We start from the raw sequence: 27,609 nt of genomic DNA on the forward strand, positions 1-27,609 counted from the left end.
TATTTATTTATTTATTTGACAGCGAGAGACACAGCGAGAGAGGGAACACAAGCAGGGGGAGTGGGAGAGGGAGAAGCAGGCTCTCCGCTGAGCAGGGAGCCCGATGCGGGGCTCGATCCCAGGACCCCGGGATCATGACCTGAGCCGAAGGCAGACGCTTAACGACTGAGCCACCCAGGCGCCCCGATTTTGTATGTTTTTAAGATGGAAGAGACCCAAACATGTTTACATGTTGATGGGAAGGAGTCCATAGAGAGCAAGAGGGATGGCAGGGTGGCAGGATCCAGAGGACGGGTGGAGTGACTGGCTTTGGGTTGTTTTATTAATACTTTTATGTACTTTTCTAAAATCCCTGACTGATACAGGTTAGGTGCTGTAGCCTTACCTCCCTCCCACAGCACTCACTCAGAGCCCCCTCCTCTGCCAGCCCCCCAGCGTGCTCCCTGGGGAGGCTGAATTCCTGGTCAGTCTAGGGTTCCAGCTCCCCACTTAAAGGGCAGTCCTCAATCACCCAGGGTCCTTCCCATTTAGGAGGAGAACATGCACACCCTTTATCCTTTGTATTTGAATGTGGAGTAATTGACAAAGCAGAGGATGGAATTCAGGATAGAGTCCCACTGTATTGAAAGAAAAGCTAGGTTAAGTAGCAACACTGTATGAAAATGTTTCTCAGACCAGGGAGACCACATAGGAGTTGCATTCTGAACAGCCAACTTGCTGGGTCTTGAGTTTCCTGGCATTCAGGTAGGCTCTGGTTTGCATCACTTTAACCCAATTGTAGGTATCCTGCAGGTAGGCAGAGAGAGACAATTTTTAGACTCCAGTCTGAGTGGGGCCTGAATAAAGTTAGATGCTCAAAGAAAAGGGCTTCTATTTGCTGGCTTTTTCTGGGGGAAAAAATTAGTTATTTACTGCAAGTATAATTTTTTAAACTTATTTTTTTCTTAATAACCTTTATTTTTTAGAGCAGTTTTGGCTTCCCAGCCAAATTAAGCGAAAAATGCAGAAAGTGCCCATACACACCCTGTGCGCCACAGTAGCGTAGCCTCCCCCACGGTCAACCTCCCTCCTATATCCCAGTGATACATTGTTACAGTTGATGACCCCCACATTGATACCTCCTTAGCACATCATTCTTGGTGCTGCCCATTCTGTGGGTTTTGACAAATGTACAAGGATGTGCACCCACCCTTGCAGTATCACACAGAGTAGTTTTCACTGCCCTAAAAATCCTGTGTGCTCCACCTGTTCATCTCTCCCTCCCCTCTATTTCTGTACTTGTTTGCTTGCAGTACTTTTCTTCCATGTAAACATACAAATTTGTTTTTCAAATTTCTCCTTTCTGAAGATCTTGATAGAACCCTAATCATAGCTTTGTTTTGGTTTGAGTGCTTGTACACAACAGAAAAATTCAGCCACTGACCTAGAATCATAACATTAAAGCAATAAGGCATCTAATTCCAGCTTTTTTCTTCTAAGTATCCCCTCCCGGCCCCCACCCACCCCCCCCCCCCCCCCCCCCATTTAAACTCTCTGTAGTTAACATTTCAACAGAAGCTTTTTTTTTTCTTTCCTTTGGGTGAGGGATGGAGGAGAAGGCAGACCCGCCCTTGACCCTTGCCTCCCAAATCCCTGCAGGGCAGTCAGCTGAGCTTGTGTTCTTTGTATTTGTATTTGGCCCCCTCCTGTGTGTTGCGGAGTAGATTTCTGTTCCTAAAGAGCCTAGAAGGGGAAGCTGTGGCTCTTAAAGGTACTAACAGCAGTGTTCTCAGCAGGGACTTGAAAAGAAAGACGGAGAAAGGTAGTTTGGGGATTAAGGGGTTAAATCATTAGCATTCTGGGCTCTGCTCTTTACTCATTGCTACTTTATACAGAAAATATGTTGCTTTGAAGCCTAGGGAAACTGGCAATTGTAAATTCTGCTGTGTGAAAGTTGTTTGGAAAGATCCCTAAACTTGCCCGGTGGATTAGATTGAAAAGACCAGTTCTGTAAAGGGCCGCCTGCCGCATGGGCTTTACCCCTGCATAGTGTTGTTCTCCATTATTACCAAGCTTTTATCCAGTATCTCCCGCTTTCCAGTGTCCTTCTGGATGCCTCGGAGGAGACAGGAGTAAAGCAAGCATCCCATTTCGGACTCTACCATACACTGTTGGCCCCAGGTGCTGTGTCTGCCCTGGAAATTGCTGCTGTCTCCCAGATGGACCAGGGCCCAGCCCTTCTGGAATTGACGATCCAGGGAGAATGAATGAGGGGCAAAACTGGGAAATAGTAACAGGAAATACTACATAGTAGTAAGTGTTTTACAGGAAATGGAAACATAGGGACATGGCAGGCGGTTTGGGAAAATGGGGCTGTGTATTAGATGTGGCATTCTGGAAAGAGGTCTCAGAGCATGCTGGACCCCCCCCCCCCGCCCCGCCCCAGGCCCGAGGGAAGAGCAGTCCAGACAGAGGGACTAGCTCGGGCAAAATCTTCAGTTTAACTCAGGGCTGCAAAGAAGGGAGTGAGGCAGACCAGTTGGTCGGACCTCCCCGAGGGCAGCGGGGAATTAGGGCACTGGCTCACCCTGGGGAATCATCTCCCAGAATTCAGCACCGGACCCGAAGCCGATTGCAGAGCGAACCAGACTGAGGATGTCGTTTAGAGTTTGTCTGAGGCCTCAAGCAGGTTCAGGACATTTCACCAGGGAGGCGGTGGTACTGGCAGGCCTGCCTCACCGGAGGGAGAGTTCCCCGCACTTGGCTCAGTGGCCGCGTGCCTAAGCGCCCGGGGCAGGTGGCTTCCCCTTAACCCCTTAGGCCTTCTGGGAGGTGCTTACTGCTAGAAAGAATTCCGTTACCAGAAATAAGCCAAGATTTTTTTTTGAAGATTAACTTTATTTATTTACTTACTGACTGACTCATTTCAGAGGGCGTGCGAGAGAGCATGCACACGCACACGGAGGAATAGAGGGAGAGGGTGGAGCAGACTCCACACTGAGTGTGAGCCCCCGTGGGGCTGGATCTCACCACCCTGAGATCATGACCTGAGCTGAGAGCGAGAGTCGGACGCTTGACCCACTGAGCCCCCCGGGCGCCCCCAGAAACAAGCCACTCTTTTAAAAGCTGTTATTCGGATAATCTGCCCTTTACTGGACTCATCAACAGAAGGCGCTGGAGACTGCTGGCTGGTACTGGCTGGGTTTTCTGGGAGAGAATTTAGGGAAATGAACCCTTGATATGTAGCATTCTTTCCAGAGGACCTTTTAGGGTGCAGTTTGCCAGGCGGTGAGATCAAGACATTGCCTCAGAAGAGGAGTAGAAGTTGTGGTTCCAACAAATAACCCTGGAAGGGCATATGTGGTTTTCGGCCTTTCGATTTCTTCTAATTTTTCTTCTTTTTGAGAGAGAGAGAGAAAGAGAGCTCACACGCAGGAGCTGGGGGGAGGTGGGGAAGGAAGAGGGAGGAAGGGAAGCCTAAGAAGCAGGTTCCACGCCCAGCTGGGAGCCCATCGCAGGGCTCAATCCCGTGACCCTGAGATCATGACCTAAGCCAGAATCAAGAGTTGGACGCCCAACCGACTGAGCCACCCAGGGGCTCCAGATGTTTTCTAATTTAAAAATGTTTTATGGGGGCGCCTGGGTGGCTCAGTTGGTTAAGCGACTGCCTTCGGCTCAGGTCATGATCCTGGAGTCCCTGGATCGAGTCCCGCATCGGGCTTCCTGCTTGGCAGGGAGTCTGCTTCTCCCTCTGACCCTCCCCTCTCTCATGTGCTCTCTCTCTCAAATAAATAAATAAACTCTTAAAAAAAAATAAATAAAAAAAATAAAAAATAAAAATAAAAATGTTTTATGATTTAACACGTACATGTTAAAAAAAATTGAATATACCATTAAAAGGGACCCTGCCTCTACTTCTGACTCCCAGTTCTTATCTTCCTCTCTAGAGATAACCACTGTTAAATTTTCTGATGAATTTCTATGGATTCAGACATTTAATATACATATTCAAATGTATTGCATGCATTCCATGTGAGTTTGGAAGGCAGAGTTTCCTTAAATGTTTGGATGTATGGTAGCTCCTCCGAGGTTTGGTAAGAATAGGACAACACAGAGAGGAGATGGAATATCCTGGGGCTAGGGATCTCTGAGCATGAGTGAACTGGGGGGCTTGCAAAGAGTACGAATCGTTGCTAAGGGAAAAAACAAAAATCATATGTACTATTAAATGGAGCTAATTCTGTCTATAAAGAGAATGCTTTGGAAATAAAATGGGACCTTGACTATTCTCATTTTGTATACTCTAGGGGAATCTTTTGGAGTCTTTTCTTCTCTCACTGAAGCCTGAAAGTGATTGGGTTGCTTGTGAGTGCCTTCATCTTGGCATCCCTGATAGACAGATGAGGCCACAAGTGAGGGTGGTCATGTGTGGTCCTAGGAGCTGTCCCCAGTCAGCAGGCAGCGGTGTCCCTCCCCATCCCCCCCCCCCGCAGCTGCAAAACAGGGAGTTTGTGCAGGTGACGTCCAGCATCCTACTCTAGTTATTAAGAGTGAGCACCTCACCTCTGGGTAGGTTCCTGGGTGCTCCTCCTGAATGGTCAGGTGGTCCCAGGACATTTGCATTAGGAGCCCTAGGTCACAGCTGAGAAGCTCCTTAGTTAGCACCCCCCTACCCCACCCCAGAGCCACTCCTGAACCAAATCTTCAGGGTGTTCCTGAACTGCAGATTGCAGTCTGTTCTCTGCTTGAAACCACTGGTACTGGCTGGGTTTTCTGATAAGTGTGTCCAGAACACAGTGGGACCTGGGAGTGGTTCTGAATGGAGCCAGCCAGTCTAGGCTTCAGTGAGAGAAGAAAAGACTCCAAAAGATTCCCCTAGAGTATACAAAATGAGAATAGTCAAGGTCCCATTTTATTTCCAAAGCATTCTCTTTATAGACAGAATTAGCTCCATTTAATAGTACATATGATTTTTGTTTTTTCCCTTAGCAATGATTTGTACTCTTTGCAAGCCCCCAAATTCACCTAAACCTTAATCCGTGCAACACAAATTGCATTTTCCAATCTGCTGGAAGCTTTTCTTAAATAAGCAGAGAATGATCAACAGACTAAAGGAAGCTCCCCACCACTATTTTCCAAACTCAAAAACTGTGTTGAACAGTAAGGTTTTTCACAAAACTTGCCTTAGGCTTATGATTTTTCTGATTTTAATGTCTTTTTTGTGGATAGTACCTAATTTAACCCTTGCAACAAACCTTTGAGAGAGTAAAACTTGGATTATTATCCATATTTTAGGATGAAACAGTTGAGTCTTGTAATAGGCAAATCCATGGCAGGTTCAAACAGAAAGTAAGTCATTGTACATGATTGACTTGCCCCAAATAAGTGAGAGGACAAACACAAGTCCTGCAATAATAGGTGTATAAAAACATGGGGCTTGGGGCACCTGGGTGGCACAGTCAGTCAAATGTCCAACTCTTGATTTCAGCTCGGGTCATGATCTCAGGGTTGAGGTTGAGCCCTGCTTCGGGCTCTGTGCTGGGTGTGGAGCCTGCTTAAGATTCTCTCCCCCCTCCCCCTCTGCCCCTCCTCCCTCTTGAAAAATAAAAATAAATAAAAATAAAAACATTGGGGTGCCTGGGTGGCTCGGTCGGTTAAGCCTCTGCCTTTGGCTCAGGTCATGATCTCAGGGTCCTGGGATCAAGCCCCGTGTCGGGCTCCCTGCTGAACAGGGAGTCTGCTTGAGTTTCTCTCACCCCTCTCTCTGCTCCTCCCCCCCACCCCCGCCACGGGCTCTCTCTCTCTTTCTAAATAAATCTTAAAAAAAAAAAAAAGATACAGATTATTTCCATCATTTTAGAAAGCTTCCTCCTTGTCCTTCCCACAATCACTACCCTTATCCTCAACTCTAGCCCATTGGCAGGTACTGGTCTGCTTCCTACCACTGTAGATTAGTTGTAATGTACCTTTGCTAGCATTTCATAGAAGTGAAATTAGGGGCGCCTGGATGGCTCAGTCGTTAAGTGTCTGCCTTCGGCTTGGGTCATGATCCCAGGGTCCTGGGATCGAGCCCCACATCGGGCCCCACATCGGGCTCCCTGCTTGGCGGGGAGCCTGCTTCTCCCTCTCCCTCTGACTACCACTCTGCCTACTTGTGCTCTCTCTCTGTCAAATAAATAAATAAAAATAAAATCTTTTTTAAAAAATGAAATTATATAGTAAATGTAGTCTTCTTTGCTGGCTTTTTTTGCTTGTGTTTGCTTTTAAAGTGAACCATTAATCCAAAGGAATCTAGTATAGAAGTTTTTAATATTATAAATCCAGCCCTTAAAATTCTGTAGCTAGATGGAGCACAATCATGTTAGATTTTTTTTAAAAAGAAAAAAACACGTATTTCCTTGCTAATATAATACCTATATTAGAGGAAGTTTTTTCATGTGGTTTTTTTTTTTTTTTTTTTTTAAGTCCTTGATTACTGCTACCTGGAGAATGGGTTTAGTTGAGGGAAGGTGAACTTTTGCCAAGATTAGAGCTCCAGCATTGGAGTATGCCTGTAATGGTGTTTTTAGTGAAGTGTTGCAGGTCATTGTAAAGATTAAATGAGATAGTGCATTTCAAGAGTTGAATGTGATTGGGGTCCAGCACACCAGAAGGTCCCCCAAAATGTTACCTGCTATTAGTGGACTCAAAGGCTAGAACCCCTGGATGATAATCCAGGCCCGAGCTCATCACCCTTCAGGGTCCGGGATGGTCCACCCTCCTCTAGGGAGGAGTGGGCCTGGCCAAGGGAGGAGTGGGGCTGGCCCCTTCCTTCACCCCCTCCCCAGCACACTGCCACAAAAGTGTAAGCTTTCCTCTGAACAGAAAAAGGTCCCCCATGAACAAATGTGAGCACTCTCCCAAAGGAGTTCAGTCTCCTCATTTTAAGGCAGGAGAAGGTTTAGCAACTTGGGGCAGCTGGCCTGTGCAGGAACACTCAAATCCAGCTCTCCATACTTCAGCCTTTGGGAAATTAAAACAAGGGAGACGCTAGCCCGACACTGAGATGTTTTAATGTCACACCAGTTCAAAGTGGGGACTGTTGTTATCCATCTCAATATTTAGGTCCAGCCAGGCTGGAGTAAATGTTGATTGGCATAAATTGAAAGTTAATTATCTTACAGTTTCTTGTTAGGGACATACTAAACATTTTAGAGCTAAAATAGGGAATTGGCTGACACCATCTTTCCGGCAGTTACTTTAATTTTTGGTGGTTTTGGTTCTCATTTGTCATTTTTTTCTCATCCCTTATCCTTCATATCACTTTTGAAATACGTGTGAATTAAGGTCAGTTAGCATCCACCCCAAACTCAATCTCCAAGTTATCTTCATATAAATCTTGAAGAGATAGTAATTTTATCCTAAGTGGCAATTAAAAAGCAAGAATTATATTTAATAACCTCCACGGGGGTACCTGAGGTCTTCTGTTTTGGAATCTTAACAAATGCTGTTTGTCATCAATAATTTAGGTGGGATATCATCTGACTTCCATTTAGTTTTACAAGGTGACACAGGACTCCAGGTGTCTCTCAGGAGACGGCAGGGAGAAAATAGCTGGGCACATACATGCACTGAAGCCATGCTTTCCAGACATTTCTCAGCTGTGGGCCCCCTCACCTTGAGCCTCAGTTTCCCCTTTGGGGGAAATAACCACAATCCTGTTCTTTTCCAGCCCTGAGTTCATTTGCTATTTGTTATCAAAATATTAATATGCAAATTCTGTTTTAGAGCTGCTAATTCAAATATGATCCTGTGTTATGGGATTAACAGTAATTTGGTTAAGTGTATTGTCAGATTTGACATGGAGGACATATGCCAATTAGAACAGATACAGTGAATAGGCTCCTGCTAGAGCTGTCTCATTACGACCGAACTGAATTGATTTTGATGCTTTCTTACAGATTTTTAAATTAAGAGGAATAAATGACAGCAGTTGGCTCCGAATATATAGACTTTTACATAGAACCACTATAGTCCCTCTCCACAATTATTTTTTACACTTCAACTATGCTAATTTCTTGCCATCTCCTATCTCCTTCTTATTATCATCCAACTAAATTACATTACTGCAACCGAATATAGCTTAATATAACTTTGGAGAGAGAAATGGTAATCACTGCTTAATTTGTTTAACATTTTAATTTCCATATACCAACTGTATGAAACAGGATATCAAGTACATTATTAGCAGATAAGATAATTCCAGTGATGGGATTTATTTTGAGTCTTCCAAGTCATCTTCTCCAACTATCATAGTCAGGCCAGGAAGCTAAGTGCAGTTTTTGTTGACTTCAGTTGATTTACCTTTTGGTCTAGCGTTTCCGCTAGAAGGCCAGCACATTTTCAAATGTAAAGATTTAGAATTCTTTTTACTTGTTTCCGCAAAAAAAAACAAAAAAACACTTTTCCAAGTAATCCTGGACTGACCTAGAAACAAGGAGTTAATATGTTAACATCACTCACAGACCAGAGTCTCATCTGGCTTATCTGTCATACTTCAGAGCTAAGGAAAGGGGGCGTGTTCTTTGTATCCGAGGGCACTTCTACTCACATGGGGCATTCTTTACACAGTAGCTCTCCAAGGCCATTGTCAGAGTCAGGAGTTTCTGGAGATAGGGGAAAAGCAGTACTTGTGAGATTCGACATCATTGTAAGGCAAATTTTCATTCACCAAGTGTCTTCATCAAGATAGATGTACTTCAAGAGGTTTGAGAAGTAAAAGGAATGACTGCTTTTTCTTGGTGGTTAGTGATATCAGAAGCTCCTCGATATATTATGTGTATCAGATCATGTGTATTATCTTTGCTAAGTTTCTGATTCTGGGTATTTGTGTAGCACTGCATACTGTGATGTATAAAGTAAGCTGGGATTTCACAGCAAGTTCAGAACCAGTGGGAAATAGAGAACGAATAAGAATGGTTAGATGAGCAGCTTATGTGTAGACCTGTATTTTGTAAGTATTCCTTAAAAATGATCAATTTAAAAAGAACAGTTGTCATTTGTAAAGTTTTTAAAACCATCATTAGAAATAATAGCTTACATATTGTTTTCGGTTATATTCCAGGAACTAGGTTAAGTGCTTTTCATTAACTTTCTACTTTTTATGTGAATTACGGATTTTTCACAATAATGATGAAAGATGGAGAAACTGAGGCACAGAGGGCTGAATCACACAGCAGGCGAGTGGCATCTCGAGGACTGAAGCCCGGCCCTCTAGTCCCAGAGCTCACGACTCTGTTCTGCCTCCGTATCCCACTGTTAAAGTGTTAGTGATATTTTTCTACGTAGAATTTATAAGGAGTACCTGTCAGTTCTTAAGATTATACTATAAAATGGTTTACTTCACTTAAAAACGGTATTGCTTCTATTACAGAATAAATGTCCACCTACATTATGCTTAACGCCTCTGTAGTCTCGGGGTCGGAATGACGTGTGGCTCCGTTGCTGTGCTCTGTTAATTGAGGCGTTCTAACCGGTCCAATGCCAGGTTCATTTTCTGTTTCCCCTTCTGCTCCTATTCTCTCTTCGAAAGTGGTTTCTAACACTTGGCACGCTTATTGGAGAGCAGAGAAAGAAGTCTGTGTGAAGGAAGGTGGAAGATGGGGGCGCTATGGTGTCCCCACCTTTTACATTCTCTTCTTGGAATTCAGTATTCCGTTCTTCAGCAGATGTTTATTTAGTGCCTACTGAATGCCGTGCTCTGTGCTGAGACTCGCATAGAGTGAGCAGAAGCCGGTTCTCATCCCGAGACCCTGCAGTCTGGTGGACTCCCAGGGGGGATTCCGAGCACATTTCATTTGCAGAAAGCGCTTCTCCCTGCATGGGACTTGCTGGCCTTTGACTGGCACGTCCTGGTCTGCCCCACCCCACCTGCCACCTTTCCCAGTCTGTCCCCCCGGAGCTGATCCAGAGTCAGCCAGCCCCACAGAACTGGGCGGCCACCTTCTTGACGTTTTGCGAACCTTGGCAAACACTGCCAACCCCTGAGTTTCCTCGGCAAGCCCGGAGCTGCCTCCGTTCCTCACGGCTGGGGCGGGCGGGGTAGGGGGTCCTGTGCAGTGTGACAGCATCAGCCTTCTGTATTGAGAAGTCTTACGCATTTATTTTATTTCCACAAAAGCCCTATCACCTCATTAGTGCTTCATGTTGCCTTGAGTAAAATTTGTGCCTACCAAAGCCATGAGATTGTGGGTTTTGTTTATTTTTTCTGTGAGGGATGGGAGGGGTAGGTAACAAATCAGAAAGTGTTTGAGGGCCACTGCCCCAAAGGAGAAAATCACTGAGGTCATTAACTGGAAGATCAGAGCACTCAGTTATAGACTTGCTTTATCATCATGAGTACTGTTCATTCCTTTTCTACTGTGTGCAAATTTTTTTTTTAAAAAGTATTTCATTAAGTACTATGGGGAGTTGATAGGAAAAATAGTGCTTACCCCCAATTTCATTCTGATTATATCTGTAGGCTTTCAGTTGATGCCCGTGATCCTCCACAGGATATATGGGTTAGAACCATTTATCCGTGAGCCCATATGTCAGTGAACTTTCTCCCCAGGTGAACGATCTACATGGTTCTCTAAAAATTAGGCTCCAGCCCCACAGTCTTCACAAGGAAGCAATACATAGAGGGATGCTTCAGATGTGTTACAGAGAAGAGCATAGCAAACTGCAAGACCTGGCGAACCCTTTAAACTCTCTTCCCAAACCTCCCTCACAGCTACCTACGTAGAGGGATCTAGTATCTAGTAAGATCCTAGTTGGAATAAACGAGGATAAACAAGACGGACAGGCATCAGAAACTGACCTCCTGAGTAGACAAGTAGACGTGTGGTTGGGAAATGAGGGAAAACCAGTCCCGTCCGGTCCAGTCCAATCCCCCCAGCACACAGGCTCTTCTTCTTGCTCCTTCTTCTTGTCTCTCCTGCACTTCTTTTCCATCACTTTCTTTTCCATCTCCCTCTCGCATCCCTGTCCCTTTCTCACTCGCTGCCCCCTTTTCTGTTCCTTTATATTCTCTTGTATCTCCTCGGCCTGTCTTCTGTCCCTGTCCTGCTTCTCTACCACTGACCGCTTTTCTTTCTAGACTGAACTGCATTTACCCACCTCACTCTGCCACCTCCGTGGTTGTCTGGGCATTCCATACTGTGTCTTGTGGTTAAATAAGCGTCTAATAAAATGAAGCTGGGGCTCTTAAGAATACCAAAGGCATTCTGCTGCATGGTTCCCTTCCCGCTGGTGGAAATGCTCAGTGCAGTGCCCATCTGCTGCCACAGGCAAAGGAAAGGCCTGTTTTCAGAGTCTGATCCAAGTCCTAGCGGGTCAGACGCTACCAGATTGCCCCAGACGGAGACGGCACATTTGGGACGAGAGAATGCAGGCTTAGCTCCCAGAATATTTCGCTTCTAAATTTTAAATCAGCTACTTTTTTTTTTTTTAAACCTTGGGCAATTCATCTAAACATTCCTGCCTCAGTTTTCCTTCTTTGCAGAAGACAGTATTGGCCTTACCCTCCTCCCTCTCTGGACCTTTTGGAAGGCTGTGAGTTATGATTGTTCATAAGGCCTTTGGAGTTCCACCATCTAGTAGGTAACTTCTGCGTATATATATAGGGCACTATGTAAATTCCAGGTATGATTTTTTTTTTTTTTCTAATGCGTTTCCATTTTTGTACCAAACTTTTCTTGCCAGTCAGGTTGATATTTAAAAAGTTGGTTTGTTGTTTTGTTTTTTGTTTTTTGTTTTTTGTTTTTTTACTCTTGTTGGTATTTATTTTAAGATACTTCTCCAAGAACACAGATGTCTCCGTTACAGTGTGAAAATTGTAAAGAATAGCTCATTGCGGTAAAGTAGCGAGGAGGATGACTGTTTGGCGGCTGTCTTTGCTGCTCATTCGCCTTCTTGCTAATCTGTGTTTTCCAATGCTATCTTCTCTCCCATCTGCTCCTAAGCAGGAGGTTTCATCAGCCGACGTCCCCTCAAAAATACCCTGAGACGCAAGGGCGCTGTGCTCATGTCAGGCCTGGTGGTTTGGCTGTGGGCGCTGTCGGGCCTCTTGGACCCCCAGTTGGCTGCTGGCAGACCCAGCATCAGCCACCTCCCGAGGAGCGGAGCCAGGGTGCCCCGCTGAGTCACCCCGGTTCCCACTAGCAGCTCAGACAGAATCATGAAACTCAGCACCCAGGTGACCCAGACATCCCCCAGAGAATCCGTGTACATCTTCTCAGGATAAAAATCCCACCCAGCACCAGATCTCACCCAGGAGAAGCATTTTCGGCAAACCGCTAGACCCCCGACGTGCCTGTCAGCGCCGCACACCACCTGTTGGTTCTGGTGTGTAAACACTGAGGCTGCTTCCCTCCATCGCCCCCATTTTTTTTTTTTTTAATCATCCAATGTCTTTTTGAAAAGTTGACACTGATACTTCCCATAAGAGTGTTACTTTATTAAAAAGCATCCATTTCATATGACTTAACACAATTTTTTTCTATTCCGTTAAGGGGCTCTCAAGCTGCTTTCAGACAGCTCTCATATTTTAGAACAATGCAAGATATAAATAGATAAACAGTACTCCCATTAAATGGTGCCAAGTAAAGAATCTCTGAAGTAGGCATTCTGTTCATTAAGCACCCTATTTTACTGACTGTTTCCTCCTGTTGGTGAAGGCAAATAAAAAACTAATGATTAAAATTGAATCTTCCAGGGGCACCTGGGTGGCTCAGTCGAGTGTCTGGCTTCGGCTCAGGTCATGATCTCAGGATCCTGGGATCGAGCCCCGTGATGGGCTCCCTGCTCAGTGGGGAGTCTGCTTCTCCTTCTACCCCTCCCTCCACCCCACCCCTGATCGAGTTCTCGCTTGCTCTCTCAAATAAATAAATAAAATCTTAAAAAAAAAATAAAATAATGAAATAAAATTTAATCTTCCTAATCAGCTAGAGAAAATGCTGTGACTGTGAAGGAACATCTCTGTGCTGGCTTCTTTCTTTTTTTCTTTTGCATTCATGCTTTTGGAATGCCTTTCATTTCACGGCCGGTTCTTGATTTCAAAAAAGATTGGGATTCCAATTCTGACCTCCTAAAATGCTAGTAGCTTCCTTAAGATATTTGAATCTCTGTGGCTGATATATTTTTTTAAATTACAGAATAGTAAAAACTCAGGACTGAAAAAAGCATTATAGACCATCTGGTCCAACGGCGTATATTCTCAGTGGGAAGACTGAAGTGACATGATGCGGCTTGCCAACGCCCCGGAACTCGGCAGTGACGGGCTCGGGCTGCAGCTTGAGCCGCTCCTTTGTCCCCTCCTCTGAAGAACACTGGGTTTAGAAACCGCAATCCGTGACAGTACTGTGAGACGTACTGCAGGAGTTCCCTCTTTTAAAAAATAATTGGGTCAGGGCACCTGGGTGGCTCAGATGGTTAAGAGTCTGCCTTCGGCTCAGGTCATGATCCCAGGGCCCTGGGATCGAGTCCCGCATTGGGCTCTCTGCTCCTTGGGAGCCTGCTTCTCCCTCTGCCTCTCTCTCTCTCTGTCTCTCATGAATAAATAAATAAAATCTTTAAAAAATAAAAAAATAAAAAAAAATAATTGGGTCAGAAGTTACTCTGATCCTTGTCACGTGGCACAGCTAAGCATAACATATGTGTTATTTAACAATAATGTCCTCTGGGTTTGAACAGCCAAGAGAAGTGCATGCCTCGCTGTCCCAAAGTATTGCTTGCCCTTAAAAGGATTTGCTTAAGAGTGTCAATAAGTAGTTCTCAGAGCATTTGTTATTTTTATTATTTTTTAAAGATTTTATTTATTTATTTATTTATTTGAAAGATAGAGCGAGGGACACCTGGGTGGCTCAGTGGGTTAAGCATCTGCCTTCGGCTCAGGTCATGATCCCAGGGTCCCGGGATCGAGCCCCGCATCAGACTCCCTGCTCGGCAGAAACTCTGCTTCTCCCTCTCCCTCTGTGCTTGCACACTCTCTTTCTCTCTCTCTCATATAAATAAATAAAATCTTAAAAAAAAATAAGTATTGAAAGATAGAGCAAGAGAGAGAAGGAGAGCGAGGGAGTACAAGCAGGGGGAGCGGCAGGCAGAGGGAGAGGGAGAAGCAGGCTCCCTGCTGAGCAGGGATCCTGATACGGAGCTCCATCCCAGGACCCCAAGATCATGACCTGAGCAGAAGGCAGATGCTCAAATGACTGAGCCACCCAGGTGCCCCTATTTTTTAAAGATTTATCCATTTATTTGAGAGAGAAAGAGCAAATGAGGGGAGGGGCAAAGGGAGAGAATCTCAAGTAGATTCCCCACTGAGCACAGAGCCCTACGCGGGGCTCAGTCTCAAGACGCATGAGATCATGACCTGAGCCAAAACCCAGAGTTGGACGTTTAACTGACTGAGCCACCTAGGCGCCCGCCCGCACCCAGTTTTCAGAGCATTTAAAGCATGATTTGATTTAAAATTTTTTTATTCACATGCAGATCTCTTGTCTTCGGGAACTCCCTGTGCATATGGCTAATTCCCAAAGAAGAATGTCAATTCCCTGAAAAATTCAATTCCACCTTGCCCAAGCCGTGCTCCAAATAGAATAGCCAGTCAACATTTTCTATACGAATGAACAAATGAGCAAATGAACTTTTTGAAACATCTGTTATGTAAGTTATAGTAGGCTAGTATATTTTGAAAGCTGTGTATTTTAATTTATTTTTTCGTGCACAAAGGGTAAGCAAATAGCCATCTAAGAATCTTAAGAGGAGGTTCCCAGAGATGCAATTAAGGTTCGAAGGAACACATTTAGCTTTTGACACTACTAGACAAGGAATTTTTATGACCACATCCAAGAAGTCAATAAGTCAAGTTTATTGTCTATTTAGACACAGATGTGTCCTGTGGTTAAGATCTAGGACTAGCAGTTAGAAGAGTAAATAAAATGCCAGTTCTCTGTGGTGGGCAAATACAGTGTCTGGGGGGCTGGGGGGAGGAGTCCACATGTTGGGCCAGCTGGCTTCTGCCTTCTGCATGACCACTGACCATCCTCCTAACCCTCCAGCCAGTTGTGTTCATTTCAAAACAGACCAAGTGGAAGAACGTGGATGGCGCAAGGTAAATCTGTCCCTTCTCTTGTGAAAGCCAGACTGTGGATAGCCTAGTAACGGAGAGTGGTAACCTTATCCTGGTACACAGTGGCTAGTGTGTAAAATATCGCCGTAAATTCATTACTAGATAATTATAGGCTAAGCCACTTGACCCCACAGTCAACTTCCTTCTTTGTGAAATGGTGATAATACTTAACATTGTGCAGACGTTTCTGATTTCAGACTAGAAGGCCTAATATGAGCATTAGATACAGTTTCACTGCCAACTGCTACTGATGTTTGCATTCTCCTTCCAAGAGAGCGCGTGCAGAACACCAACTTCTGGAAGCACGGGAGGTGTGCATGGACCACTTTTATCATCTTGCTTTTGCTGTGTTCTAGACCTGGGAATGGAGGGGACTGGGGGGAGGGTACAGATGACCAGATAGTTCCCAAGAGTGTGGAAACCATACGCTCCTGCCCCGTTTCTTTCAGGATCCAACTAAATAAATAGACTTCTGTGTCAGCTAAATATGAGCTTACCATGACCTGAGGCCCATGTAATTTTCTGTTCCGCACATTTCCTCCCCAGCAAGAAAATAAAGGGAAAGGAAGCATTATCCCAAACTTCAGTTCCATTTCTATATTTCTTCATTCAATTGTTTTTCAAAAATGTCAAAAAAAATAAGAATCCTGATTATGAAGGTAAAATATAGCAGCATGCCAAGAGTATGTACTAATTGATTTAATTGAATAATACATTTTTTCCTTTTTAAAAATAGCATCTTTTAAAATGTCAAGAGTAATAAATGTTTAACCTCGCAAAGCACAAGAGAATAAAAACAAAAACAAAATTTGCCCGTAACATCATCAGCCAGTCCTAACCCCTACTAATATTTTGATGTGTTTAATTCCGGGGTTTTTTATTGCATATACACATATCTTTGAAAAATAGCCTTTCCCTGTAGAACTGCTCCAGATCCTACTTTTCACTTTAATGCCTTTTTTTTTTTTTTAAGATTTTATTTATTTATTTGACAGAGAGAGACCCAGTGAGAGAGGGAACACAAGCAGGGGGAGTGGGAGAGGGAGAAGCAGGCTTCCCACGGAGCAGGGAGCCCGATCAGGGGCTCGATCCCAGGACCCTGGGACCATGACCGAGCTGAAGGCAGACGCTTAACGACTGAGCCACCCAGGCGCCCCTTTAATGCCATATTTTAATTAAAAAAAAAAAATTAGTAACATCCATAGTTGAGCTGTAGTGTGTCTTTTAAAATATTCTGTTTTAAGTACATTTAAAAATATCTAAGAGATCTAATTTTAAAAGTAATCCAACTATTTTTGCACAGCAGAATTCTATCAAAATGGTCACTTTTTTCAAGTTTACTTTCCTTTGCGGGGAAAAGAAGCGGGGGACATTTTGGCAAGTAGTTGTTCTTTTCATGGCCCCAGTTCGGTAATCTAATAAGGGAGCTTCTCAGATACATATTTCATTTGAAAAAGAAAGAAACAAAAAGGCAGGTTGAGGGCATGCACTGTGTGTCTGGCAGAGATCATGCCTTGAAATAGATAAACGTTAGTAGCCCCTCCTCTTGGCCCCAGCAAGGAGAGTAACATTTTGCTATTTCAGATTAGGAAGCAATTGCAGATTAATACAGTTGCTAGTCATTTTGAAACACCTTGGAAGCCTCCTATTTTTACTTTCTGGGTTTTTTTTTAATCTGTGAATTTTTTTTTTTTAATCTGAAAAGGAAAATCCGTATAATTCAAGCACCATTTCATTTTATGAACATACTGTAATGATTTCATTCTCTACTTCCTTTCATACACCTGTCCAAAGCACATAACTAGCATCTTGTTGTGTTCTGTCCTGTTTTCCTTTTTACTTACCTGTACCCTACCAGGTAATCCTTCTATCAGTGCAAAATGCAGTCTTTTTCACCCACGGGTCTTACCTCCTCAACTCTTTTAAAGTTCTCTGTAGTTCTCAGTAGGTCCATAGACGTCTCTTCTATACATCTGGTTTACTGATCTTTAGGTTTCATTTTTCATGTGCCAAAGAAAATAAACTTCCTTCATCCTTCTCTATGCCAAAGCATGGTATTGTATGCCTTCACAAACATGTCTCACCCGCTGCAGGCTTTATCTCTCTGTAGGGTGGGAAGATTCAATCCTGTCTTAGAGATGAGGAAACTGGAGTCTGATAGATTTGGAAACTTCACACAAAGGCTGAGCTCAAAGCAGGTCCAGATTCTCAAACAAGGGCTCTTTCTCCTGTACCTGTAGGGTGCCCTATGTAGGTAACTTTTCCAGCTATATAAAGTTTTGAAAGTTGTTTTACTTTAAGAACATGTTTTCCTTTACTAATTTTGGGCAGAAATCTTTCTTCAGTATATTATATACTTTCCAGTCTAAGCTAGTCTGGCGTTTGATTTGGGGATGATGTAATTTTGGATGATTTTTATAAGTAGATGTTGTCCTATGGGCTAGAAAACCAGTGACCACACCTGTTTTGGGGTTGTTTTTTTTTTAAGATTTTATTTATTTATTTGATACAGAGAGACAGCAAGAGAGGGAACACAAGCAGGGGGAGTGGGAGAGGGAGAAGCAGGCTTCCCGCGGAGCAGGGAGCCCGATGCGGGGCTCGATCCCAGGACCCTGAGATCATGACCTGAGCCAAAGGCAGATGCTTAACCGACCGAGCCACCCAGGCGCCCGACCACACCTGTTTTAAATGCATGGGTTAAGGGGCACCTGGGTGGCTCGGTCGGTTAAGCATCTGCCTTTGGCTCAGGTCATGATCTCAGGGTCCTGGGATCGAGCCCCGCATCGGGCTCCCTGCTCAGCGGGGAGTCTGCTTCGCCCTCTCCCACTGCCTCTGCCCACGACTCATGCTCTCTCTCTCTCTCTCTCAAATAAAATCTTTAAAAAAAATTTTTTTTAAATGCATGGATTAAGAGTTAAGTGGGTTCTATGAGTTTGAGGGGGGCTCCTATAATAAAGTGAATGGAAGATTTGATGTCAAATTTGGATGCTCAGAAGGCTTTGGGGCCTAATTCTCAGGTGTCCTCAGAGACCGGCAGAAACTGTCCTCTAAATAAGCTATATATGCAATACTCATTGATTTTAAGGCACTGCTGGGGCTTTTTTATTTTATTTATTTATTTAAACTCATGTGAAATTGTAAGATTTTTTTCTCTCTCTCTCTTCAGGGTCATTCTGCTATTTAGTTCAAGTCAGTAGAGACCACAGAGCTTGACACATGGTAGGAGCCCCAATTAAGTATTACTTGAATGAATGAAGAAGCAATGAGATATCTCGTAAAATACGTTGACATTATGGTTGGGAGTCTTGTTATACATTTAAGTAACTGTGGTCAGTAAAGTGATGTTTTTCTACAGGAACCGTTATTGTGAGTCCAATGGGAATGTGTCAGGTCTAAAATGACACTCCCAAGGCAACCACAGATTTCCATCCTAGCAACTAGCAGGGTCCATGCCTAAGATACTGTGATCACAGCTCGCATACCCTAAGTGGTTGGTTGGCTAAATAGAATTAATCAGAAAATAGAATTAATGGGAACACTGCAGTCTCTGGGAATTCCATATAGTATAGATGTTCCTTGAGTCTGTGTGTGTGTTATAAATACATATATTTTATTTTTATTTATTTTTAAAAGATTTTATTTATTTGACAGAGAGACACAGCGAGAGAGGGAACACAAGCAGGGGGAGTGGGAGAGGGAGAAGCAGGCTTCCCACAGAGCAGGGAGCCAGATGGCGGGGCTCAATCCCAGGACCCTGGGATCATGACCTGAGCGGAAGGCAGACACTTAATGACTGAGCCACCCAGGCACCCCTATAAATACATACATTTTAAACTGAGGTTGAAATTTGTGGAAAAGCTATGATTTGTATTAAATTGTTCTATTAAATGTTATGAATTACAATATCAAATAATATAGATAAGTATTTTACTATTGACATGCTTTTCTGGAAATATCCCCCAGAAACCTGTTTTTTTCCCCAGTGAAAGAGGTAATGTAGTCCAACTTGATAGTGAAATGTGACATAAGACAGGGGCATACCTTTTTAACAAATAAAGCCATTCAAACTTTCAGTTTAAACTTTAGCTCATTTGTTCTAGGCAGTGCCCCTGGGGCTCCTGTTTGAACAGCACTCAGCTAGGTTAGATTTAGAAGGCAAAATTTTCATTAGCTTCTTTTGAAAGATGCCTGAAGTCAAATCCCTTGAAGGACTCTCCTATGGAAAAATCATTGCTGCTCTGCTGGGTAGGTGAGGTGGATGATTAAGCTAAGGACTCCTCAGACTGAAAGCAGCCGAGAAATGGAAATTTTAAAGGTAAACTGATCAACAGGCCTGGAAAACCCATACAGGATAGAAATGGGAGAAAGAGGCATCTGAAATAACCTCTTTCATGTCAGAGTACTCTAGTCAGATTGATGCATCCTAGGAGAGGAAATAATAAACATCTTTTTAGCTTTTAAAAAAGGCAGCATTTCACAGAAATTTAGATGAGTATTTGAACAGTAAGGTGTTTTGATTGAAGTTTTTTCCAGGATTATTTTTGGTTTATTTTCTTTCTGAGTAGAACTTAGAGTAAAGTGAATAAAACTTTTTTCTTTTTTTAAAGATTTTATTTATTTATTTGAGAGAGAGAGAATGAGAGAGAGGGGGGAGGGTCAGAGGGAGAAACAGACCCCCTGCCTAGCAGGGAGCCCGATGCGGGACTCGATCCCGGGACTCCAGGATCATGACCTGAGCCGAAGGCAGTCGCTCAACCAACTGAGCCACCCAGGCGCCCAAAGTGAATAAATCTTAAGTGTCCACATGTGTACAACTGTGGGACCACCCAGAGCAACATTTAGAACTTGTCTAGCAGTCCAGAAGGCTCGTTCTTACTCCTGCCAGTCAGTATCCCCCCGCCCCCCCAACAGGTGACCAGTGTCCTGAGCTCTCTCTTCCCAGATTTATTTTCTGGTCTGTATCTTCATGTGAGTGGAATCATACGGAACATGCTCTTGTGTCTGGTGCCTTTTCTCTGTGCTCTTTCTGTGAGAGCCATAAATGTTGCATTTTCCTCACTGCATGGTATTAATTTCATTTATTTTCATAAAATCAGTCAAAAGGGAGAAATGGTGCTGTGAGGTCATAAGCTGTTTGTATTCACTTGTGAAGTAACTGTGCTTCTCCATTTAAATACGGCCAGGGGTGCCTTGTTGGCTCAGTCAGTAGGGGCATGTGACTGCATCTCGGGGTTGTAGGTTTGAGCCCCACGTTGGGTGTAGAGATTACTTAAAAATAAAATCTTTATTTTTTTAAAGATTTATTTATTTATTTATTTGACAGAGAGAGGGAACACGAGCAGGGGGAGTGGGAGAGGGAGAAGCAGGCTTCCCGCAGAGCAGGGAGCTTGATGCGGGGCTTGATCCCAGGACCCCGGGATCATTAGCTGAGCCAAAGATAGCCGCTTAACAACTCAGCCACCCAGGTGCCCCGAAAAAAATAAAATCTTCAAAAAAATACTTTATAAAATAAGTAAATAAAATAAACATAGTTGATAAGTTCAAGTCTGTCATGATTTGGGCTTCCATATATTAGGAACACTTCAAGCGGGGTTTACCGTGCTGTCCGATGGGACAGCCACTAGCCACACGTGGCTCTGTACGTTACAATTTAAATTAATTAAATTTAAATTTAAATTTCTGTTCTGCAGTTCCACTAGCCACACCTCAAATGCTCAAATAGTCACATGTTGCTAGTGTCCATCTTCCTGAAGGGAGCAGATCTCGAATGTTCCCATTGTTGTAGGAAGTCCTGTTCGGCAGCGCTGTTTAGAAAGGTGGCTGTTAGCCGTCTTCCTCTCCCCTTTCCCCCTCTGCAGACACAAGGATGTTGTGGTGAGTTTTATTTTTCCCACTTCAGTTAACAATTAATTCTGCGGTTCTCAGACCATCATCATCTTACAGGCTTCCTACATTGTCCCTCCAGACCGTGGGGGGAAAAAATAAGTGGGAGAATGCTCACAACATGCTGCACTTTTAATTTCTAGAAAGTACCATGTGCTCTCCAACTTTGGGGCCTTGGCAGTATTGCTTGAAACCCTCCTTCCAGCATCCCACTGTGTGGTGATTTCTCATCTATCAGATCTCAGCTTAGACTGGCTCCAGGAGACCTTCCCCATCCGTCCTCCCAGCCCCCAAGCCTGGGGTACGTGTCCCCTCAATTAGCTTTCATAGTGACCTGCGCGCCCCCCCCCCCCCACGCACCTGATAGCAGCTGCTTGTTTCTTGGTTTCCGTCTCCCACTGAACAATAAGCCCAGTAAGGGCAGGCACCGCCCTGTCACGTTCGCAGTTGGGTATCTGGTGCAGTGCCTGGCTCTTGGGAGAGGGTAGTGAATACTGTGGAAGGAGAGAGTAATGGGCTGCACAAGGAAGGGCCAGGAACCAAGTAGCTTCATGTCAGGGTTCCTGTCTCCCAGGTAGAGGGGTCTGTTCCGCAGGGGAGTTTCTCAGAGACAGCTTTCAGTCTGGGCATCTTACAGAATACACATCGGTACCCTGAGCTGTTCCTTCAGGAGTGAGGAGGGCACAACCGAGACATTTGCACCCTTCCTGGTTCAAGGGTTTGGTTTGCCTTTCGTCGGCAGTCACACTAAAAAGCCAAACTGAGAGGATGCTGGGGGAGCCATCGAAGGGAAAGGCCGATGGGGAAGTGGAGCTGCACATGGTCATAATACGGTAGAAAATTCTGCATCTGTCAGCGGGCAGCTGTTCTTGGCATCACAGGCCACGTGTCAGCACACCGGTGACCTCATGGGGAGGCAGCCGTGGCAAGAAAGGAAGCGTATCCTGTCAGGATAGGTACCTGAAACCCCAACTCAGACTAGCTTTAAAAATAAGGAACGTTGTTTTCCCGAGTAACAGGACATCTAGAGATCGGCTCGGAGTTGGTTGACTCGGTGTGTTGACAGTGTCACCGAGAACCTCGGTCCTTTCCAGCTCAGCTTGGCCACCCTGGGCACTGGCTTCCTCCTGAGGCTGGTAGGAAGATGGCTGCTGTGGTTACTGGCACCCCATCTGGAACCTCAGTGTCGAGAGAAAGAAGAGAAAGCCATTGTCGAGGAAGGGGTTTGCCAGAGTGTGTTATGATGGAGCATCTGGAGTAGACGCGGTAGATAACTGAGCATCCGTTATAAACACCAAGACCTCCCGGCCCCAAATATCCTCCCCCCATCCCAGCCTCTGGTTCTTCAAAGTTCTTTCAGTCTGCCTTAGACTTCAAAGTGCCTTAGAAGTGATCTAACAAACAGGACACGCACAGCCCAGGGAAGGCTCCCAGAATGGAGAAAGAGAGCGAAGGGGAGGAAGTCCAGGCAGCTCACCGAAGACCAGTTCCTGTCCTTGACAGTCCTGCCAGAGTCTGGCCTGAGCCCACCCATCGGGGAAACTCCCTCCTGGCCCTTAAGGGTTAATTCCCCTCCCCCGCCGCCCTGCTGCTGAAGAAACAGTGGCTTAATTTTAAAATTTAGCAATAGCCATTCATTCATGATTTACAATGTAAATGGTATATATTCTGGGAAATCTGGAATCCTTCAACTGATCAGTTATGCTTTAATTTTTTTCTCCTTCTATATAGACCTCGCAATATTGGGGCTGTGCTGAATGAGGTCACAGTCTAACTACAGTATTAACCCTGCAAGTCTGTTCATTTTCGCCTGAGCACCCTCAGGCGGGATCCAGAATGTGTCCAATTGAAAAACTATTACAGACCCTGCAGTGCTGTGATGGGATGAATTGTAACAGGGAGGGGGCCCGTAGTGTGTGTGTGGGGGGTGTCTTTCACCAGGTAGGAAGTATCTCTTAAAAGTAGAGGCTATGGGATTGCATTTTTTAAGGGAAGAATGTTGTTCTTTGTCACTGGAATTTTAAAGTGCTAACTTTGAATATTTTCATACCTTAACTGTTTTATATTTTCTACCAACCGTGTCTTTTTTAGTTTTCTTCCCCCATCCAATACCTCTTCAATATCGCTTCTCTGTGTGCTACAAACATCCGCTTATGTTTTTTTTAATACCCATTTTGCATTATTAAAAATACATAGGAACGTATAAAGAATAATACAGTAAACACCCATGAACCAACCACTCAATTTAAGAAATAAAACATGAACTCTTTTCCTACGACTGTTTCTGGGCCCTGTTTAATTCAGCATGGAGCAAAGCACAACACAGATGGTCAGCATTTTGTGTAAAGGCCCCATCCCACCCCATTCATGGTAGCTGCAGAGTTTCAGAAAGCGTGTGCATTCACAGTCTTGCCTGGACATGTGGTTAATGCTAAGTAGTCTAACAGTTGTGCCCCAGGTAACTCCTAAAGCTGTTTCAGATCATAAAATCTCTGATGTTTTGCAAATTTATATTTTATCGTGCTGGGTTTTATGCACAAAAACTAGATGACTTCCCCTTTATAATCTCCATCAAAGGCATTTTTCAAAATCCCTTTATTATGCCTTATCACTGGCTTTGCCACACATTGTTTGCATGTTTGAAAACAATTTCTGGCTAAATGATAAATCTGCGAGTATGGTGGCATTCATCTTGCAGAACTCAGACATAAATGCTATTTTAGCTTATTCCTCAATTGCAGGCTCTAAATATTTGACCCCTTCATTGAGTGCCAGAGACCTGACTTGACTTGTCTATGGTTTGGGCTCTTATTTAGAAGCAATCGACCGTGTTTGGATAGTGTTTGAAATATTTATATTGTCTCCATGGGAAGGATGTAATATTTTATTTCCTCAAGAGTACACTTCCTTCAGCATGTTCTCGTGGCCACCCTGTGATGTCCTCCGTCTGCTCTTCTGCTCATACCTCTGCCCGTAGGACTCTCCATCGGCACCTGCCCCATTGCTGCCCCAGGAGCTTGATCTCTGCGAGAAGTCTGGTGTAGACGAGAGCAGCTTGCTTGTGGCTTGCACACACACACTTACCACTGAAGGGTACAGTCTTTCCAAAGTGTCCCCAGATCCACAGTCTTACAGAGAGGGAGAGAGAGGTGGAGAACAAACGGGTAGAGTGTGTGTGGATTTTTTTTTTTTTTAATCTCTTGACTGATGAACTAGCTGTGCCTATTTACAAGGTTGCTTTGAGAATGTGTGCTGATGGCCAAGCTAGTCCTACCCTCTTTTTCCTGGTTTGAAAAATAGAAATCAAGGAAAACATTTTGCAGAACACAAGTGCTGAAAGGTCTGTATTTATCCCAACTGCCTAGCAATGAGTTTCCAACGAGAAGGATAAAGGATCCGTATTTTATTTAGACGTGGGTTGTTTCAAGCGTTGATTGTCTTTTTATTTGGAATGAGTGGTAGCTCTCCACGTGCCATTTACCAATTGTTAAATGCGAGAATTCATTAGTGAAATAAGCAGTCATAGAGCTCAGGATGATTGGAAATGAACATTAGTTCGGCTCCTTGATTCCGAGCATGGGAAGTTTTCCTTTTCTTTGTTACAGATTTTGTTTTCTCAATATTCATTACAACGAGAGCGAGAGCCTGCTGATGTGGGGAGATTTTATTGCCGAATGAATACCAACGCTAGTCGCTGGCTTATTCTTTATGATGCATGTGTTTTCTTTCTCTCCACTGAAAAAATGAAAACGTGTCTAAACTTGCTTATCTCTCTGTAGGACAGTCGACCCAATATGTCAAGACCTCTGATCACTAGATCTCCTGCATCTCCACTGAACAACCAAGGCATTCCTACTCCAGCACAGCTCACAAAATCCAACGCACCCGTCCACATTGATGTGGGCGGCCACATGTACACCAGCAGCCTGGCCACCCTCACCAAATACCCCGAATCAAGGTAATCCGAAAAAAAAGGAAAAGTCACGCTCGGAAGTGCATGTGTTTGATGCCCTAACTGTTTTTCCTTTCACCAGCACACCAGTAGCGTGGGGCCGGGGTTAGAACATGAGCGCCCGCCTACCGAGGCTGCTCTGGGATGTGGCTGTCAATCTCGGCCCAGTCAGGGCCTGACCCATAGCTTAGTGGGGTATGCATAGACCTGTCACACGGGATTGGAGTTTTACCCTGCCAAGATCTTCGCGTTTCTCAACGTAGTACAAACAGAAGGATGATTTCTACCTACCGTGGACTTTTCTTCTGTCCTCTTCTTCTAAAACACACATTCTTATCAGTTCTTAGAATTTTCTAGGAAATCATTTGGCCCACCAACTTGTGAACTAGAGAAAAAAAAAAAAGACTCTTATCAGTGAGTGGGGCAGTATATTTAGAACAGTATGCAAAAGTCCAGGAAGCCAAGATAGTCTTGCTTTAAAAAAAAAAAAAAAAGCGCAGTGGGATTTCTGAGCACCCAAGGCAGATAAGTAAATATAGAAAGTGTCTGAAGAGAGGAGAGTGGTTTACAAATAGGCATTACACACTTGATGCTTATGAGACACCCCCTCCCGTATGCCCTCCCACCCACTTCTAGAGGAGTTCTAAGGAAACGATTTGCTTTTTTATTGTTGCCGTGACACCCCTCCTGGCTTTGCTTGGATTTGGGGGCTATGCCCAGATCCTCTAAGGGATCTGATCTACACCTGCTCTGCTGGTGGGTAGAGGAGGAGGCAGGAGCTCATGTGAGCTAAAGTCAGGAAAAAGGGAGTTTCTCTGCTTGGTTTTGCTCATCTGAAATGGCAACACACCATTTGGGCTTTGGGAAGGCACCAACTGCTTTGATAAGAGCTTCTGACGGAGTGACAGATAGCAGGTAGCTTTACAGCCCAAGCAGATAGCACTGACATAAAAGTCACTGGCATCTTGATAATTGCATGAAGACCCGTTTTTTTGGTTGTGTTTTTTTATTCTCGCTCTACTGCCTGAGATTTTATGAAGGAAGGGGAAGGTTGAGAAGAAGAAAGAGGAAATATTTTCTCGATTTTTCAGATTCAATTCCTGCAATCAAAGTGAAATAATTTTTTAAAACACAAATGACTATTAATTCAATTAGCAAAAAACCATGTCTTTTTAAATGAAATGATGCTATCAGTTATTCGTTTTATTGAGTCCCTGCTTTCCCTGAGCGCATTGTAATAGGTGCTCCAAAGTCATGCTACGTGATGGCTGTATTTCCCAAGAATATCATGATAAAGCAATGTTCCTTTATTTTTTTTTTTAAGATTCTATTTATTTATTTGAGAGAGAGAATGAGAGACAGAGAGCAAGAGAGGGAAGAGGGTCAGAGGGAGAAGCAGACCCCCCGCCGAGCAGGGAGCCCGATGCGGGACTCGATCCCGGGACTCCAGGATCATGACCTGAGCCGAAGGCAGTCGCTTAACCAACTGAGCCACCCAGGCACCCAAAGCAATGTTCCTTTAAAAAGATACTTACTTCCATTCCTTCTAAGCTAATACCAACATCAACAAAAGAAAATCGCTGTGCCTCTTCAGATGAGCACTGAATTCTAGGCGGCAAGCCACAAAACTTACAGGAGTCAAAAAGCAAATCCTTAGCTGTAGCAAAATTCACCGATCTGATGGCCTTTTGCTTCAGTCGGATTTTTAAACTCTGATCCAGGAGGGAAGTTAATAATTACCCCATGTGCATATGACGGAAGTAGTAGGTTTTCTTGGAGTGCTCATTGCAGCTGGGTGGGTCTTCTTACGGACTAAAGCCCCGTGGGGGTTTTGGCTTCTGGGAAGCTCCCCTGTCTCACTTAGGCTGTGCAATGGTAGGAGGTAGAAATTCGTTGGAGACTCTGTTTATTCAGTTCCTCTCTCAAATAGTTTGCCACTTTTAAAGACCTCGAACAGTATCTCGTTGGGAGAGTCTTCCTCTGGCCACCTGTGCGTGGGTATTTCTAAGAGTCTGCTTTGGGTTCCTCATTATCCACACCCTGAGGCATGCATCGCATTCCGTGGTCTCAATACTCGGGATATCGGCACTGTCTCATATGGCAGCCACTGGCCACGTGCAACCATTGAGCACTTGGAATGTGGCTGGTCCAAATCAAAATGTCCTAGATTGTAAAGAATTATGACCCGCCCCCCAAAAAAGTAAAATATCTCAATAGTATTTTATTATTGATTTCATGTTGGAGTGAGAATATACTGACTTAAATAAAATGGGTCATGAAAATTAATTTTACCTGTTTCCTTTTACTCTTTTAATGTGGCTCCCAGAAAACCCCAAATTACATGCGTCTTGCTTTTTATTTCTATTGGACTGTACTGAACTATACACAAGATTTTTTGAAAATCTCATCAAACCTACTTCTCCCCCAACCTGATACTTCCGTGCATCGTAAGTTGAATTTCTCTTTCAACCAACTTAATTAGAAAAGATGAAATTGCTCATCTTCCTTTCCCGATCTTTCCCTACACTTCTTTGTCACCATTGGGCCACAGCATCATGGGAACAACATCAGAAATAATTTATGGTTCATTAGTCCCACGTTTGAATGCTGACTCTGCCATTTAGTAGTTGTTTGGCCAAGGACAGGT

The 27,609-nt window shown here is 44.1% G+C and overlaps 1 protein-coding gene across 2 annotated transcripts in view; it reads left to right on the top strand.

Moving 5' to 3' along the window:
• Positions 1-27,609, top strand: part of KCTD1 (potassium channel tetramerization domain containing 1) — an 89,657-nt gene that overhangs the window by 20,727 nt on the left and 41,321 nt on the right. For both annotated transcript variants that reach the window (XM_021686074.2, XM_021686073.1), the window contains exon 2: positions 24,790-24,968. In XM_021686074.2, the coding sequence (XP_021541749.1) occupies positions 24,805-24,968 (164 nt within the window). In that variant the 5' untranslated portion in view covers positions 24,790-24,804. The remainder of the gene's footprint in view (positions 1-24,789; positions 24,969-27,609) is intronic.

The sequence above is a fragment of the Neomonachus schauinslandi genome, chromosome 14 (assembly GCF_002201575.2).
Source record: "Neomonachus schauinslandi chromosome 14, ASM220157v2, whole genome shotgun sequence".
In the NCBI taxonomy this organism is placed as follows: Eukaryota; Metazoa; Chordata; class Mammalia; order Carnivora; family Phocidae; genus Neomonachus; species Neomonachus schauinslandi.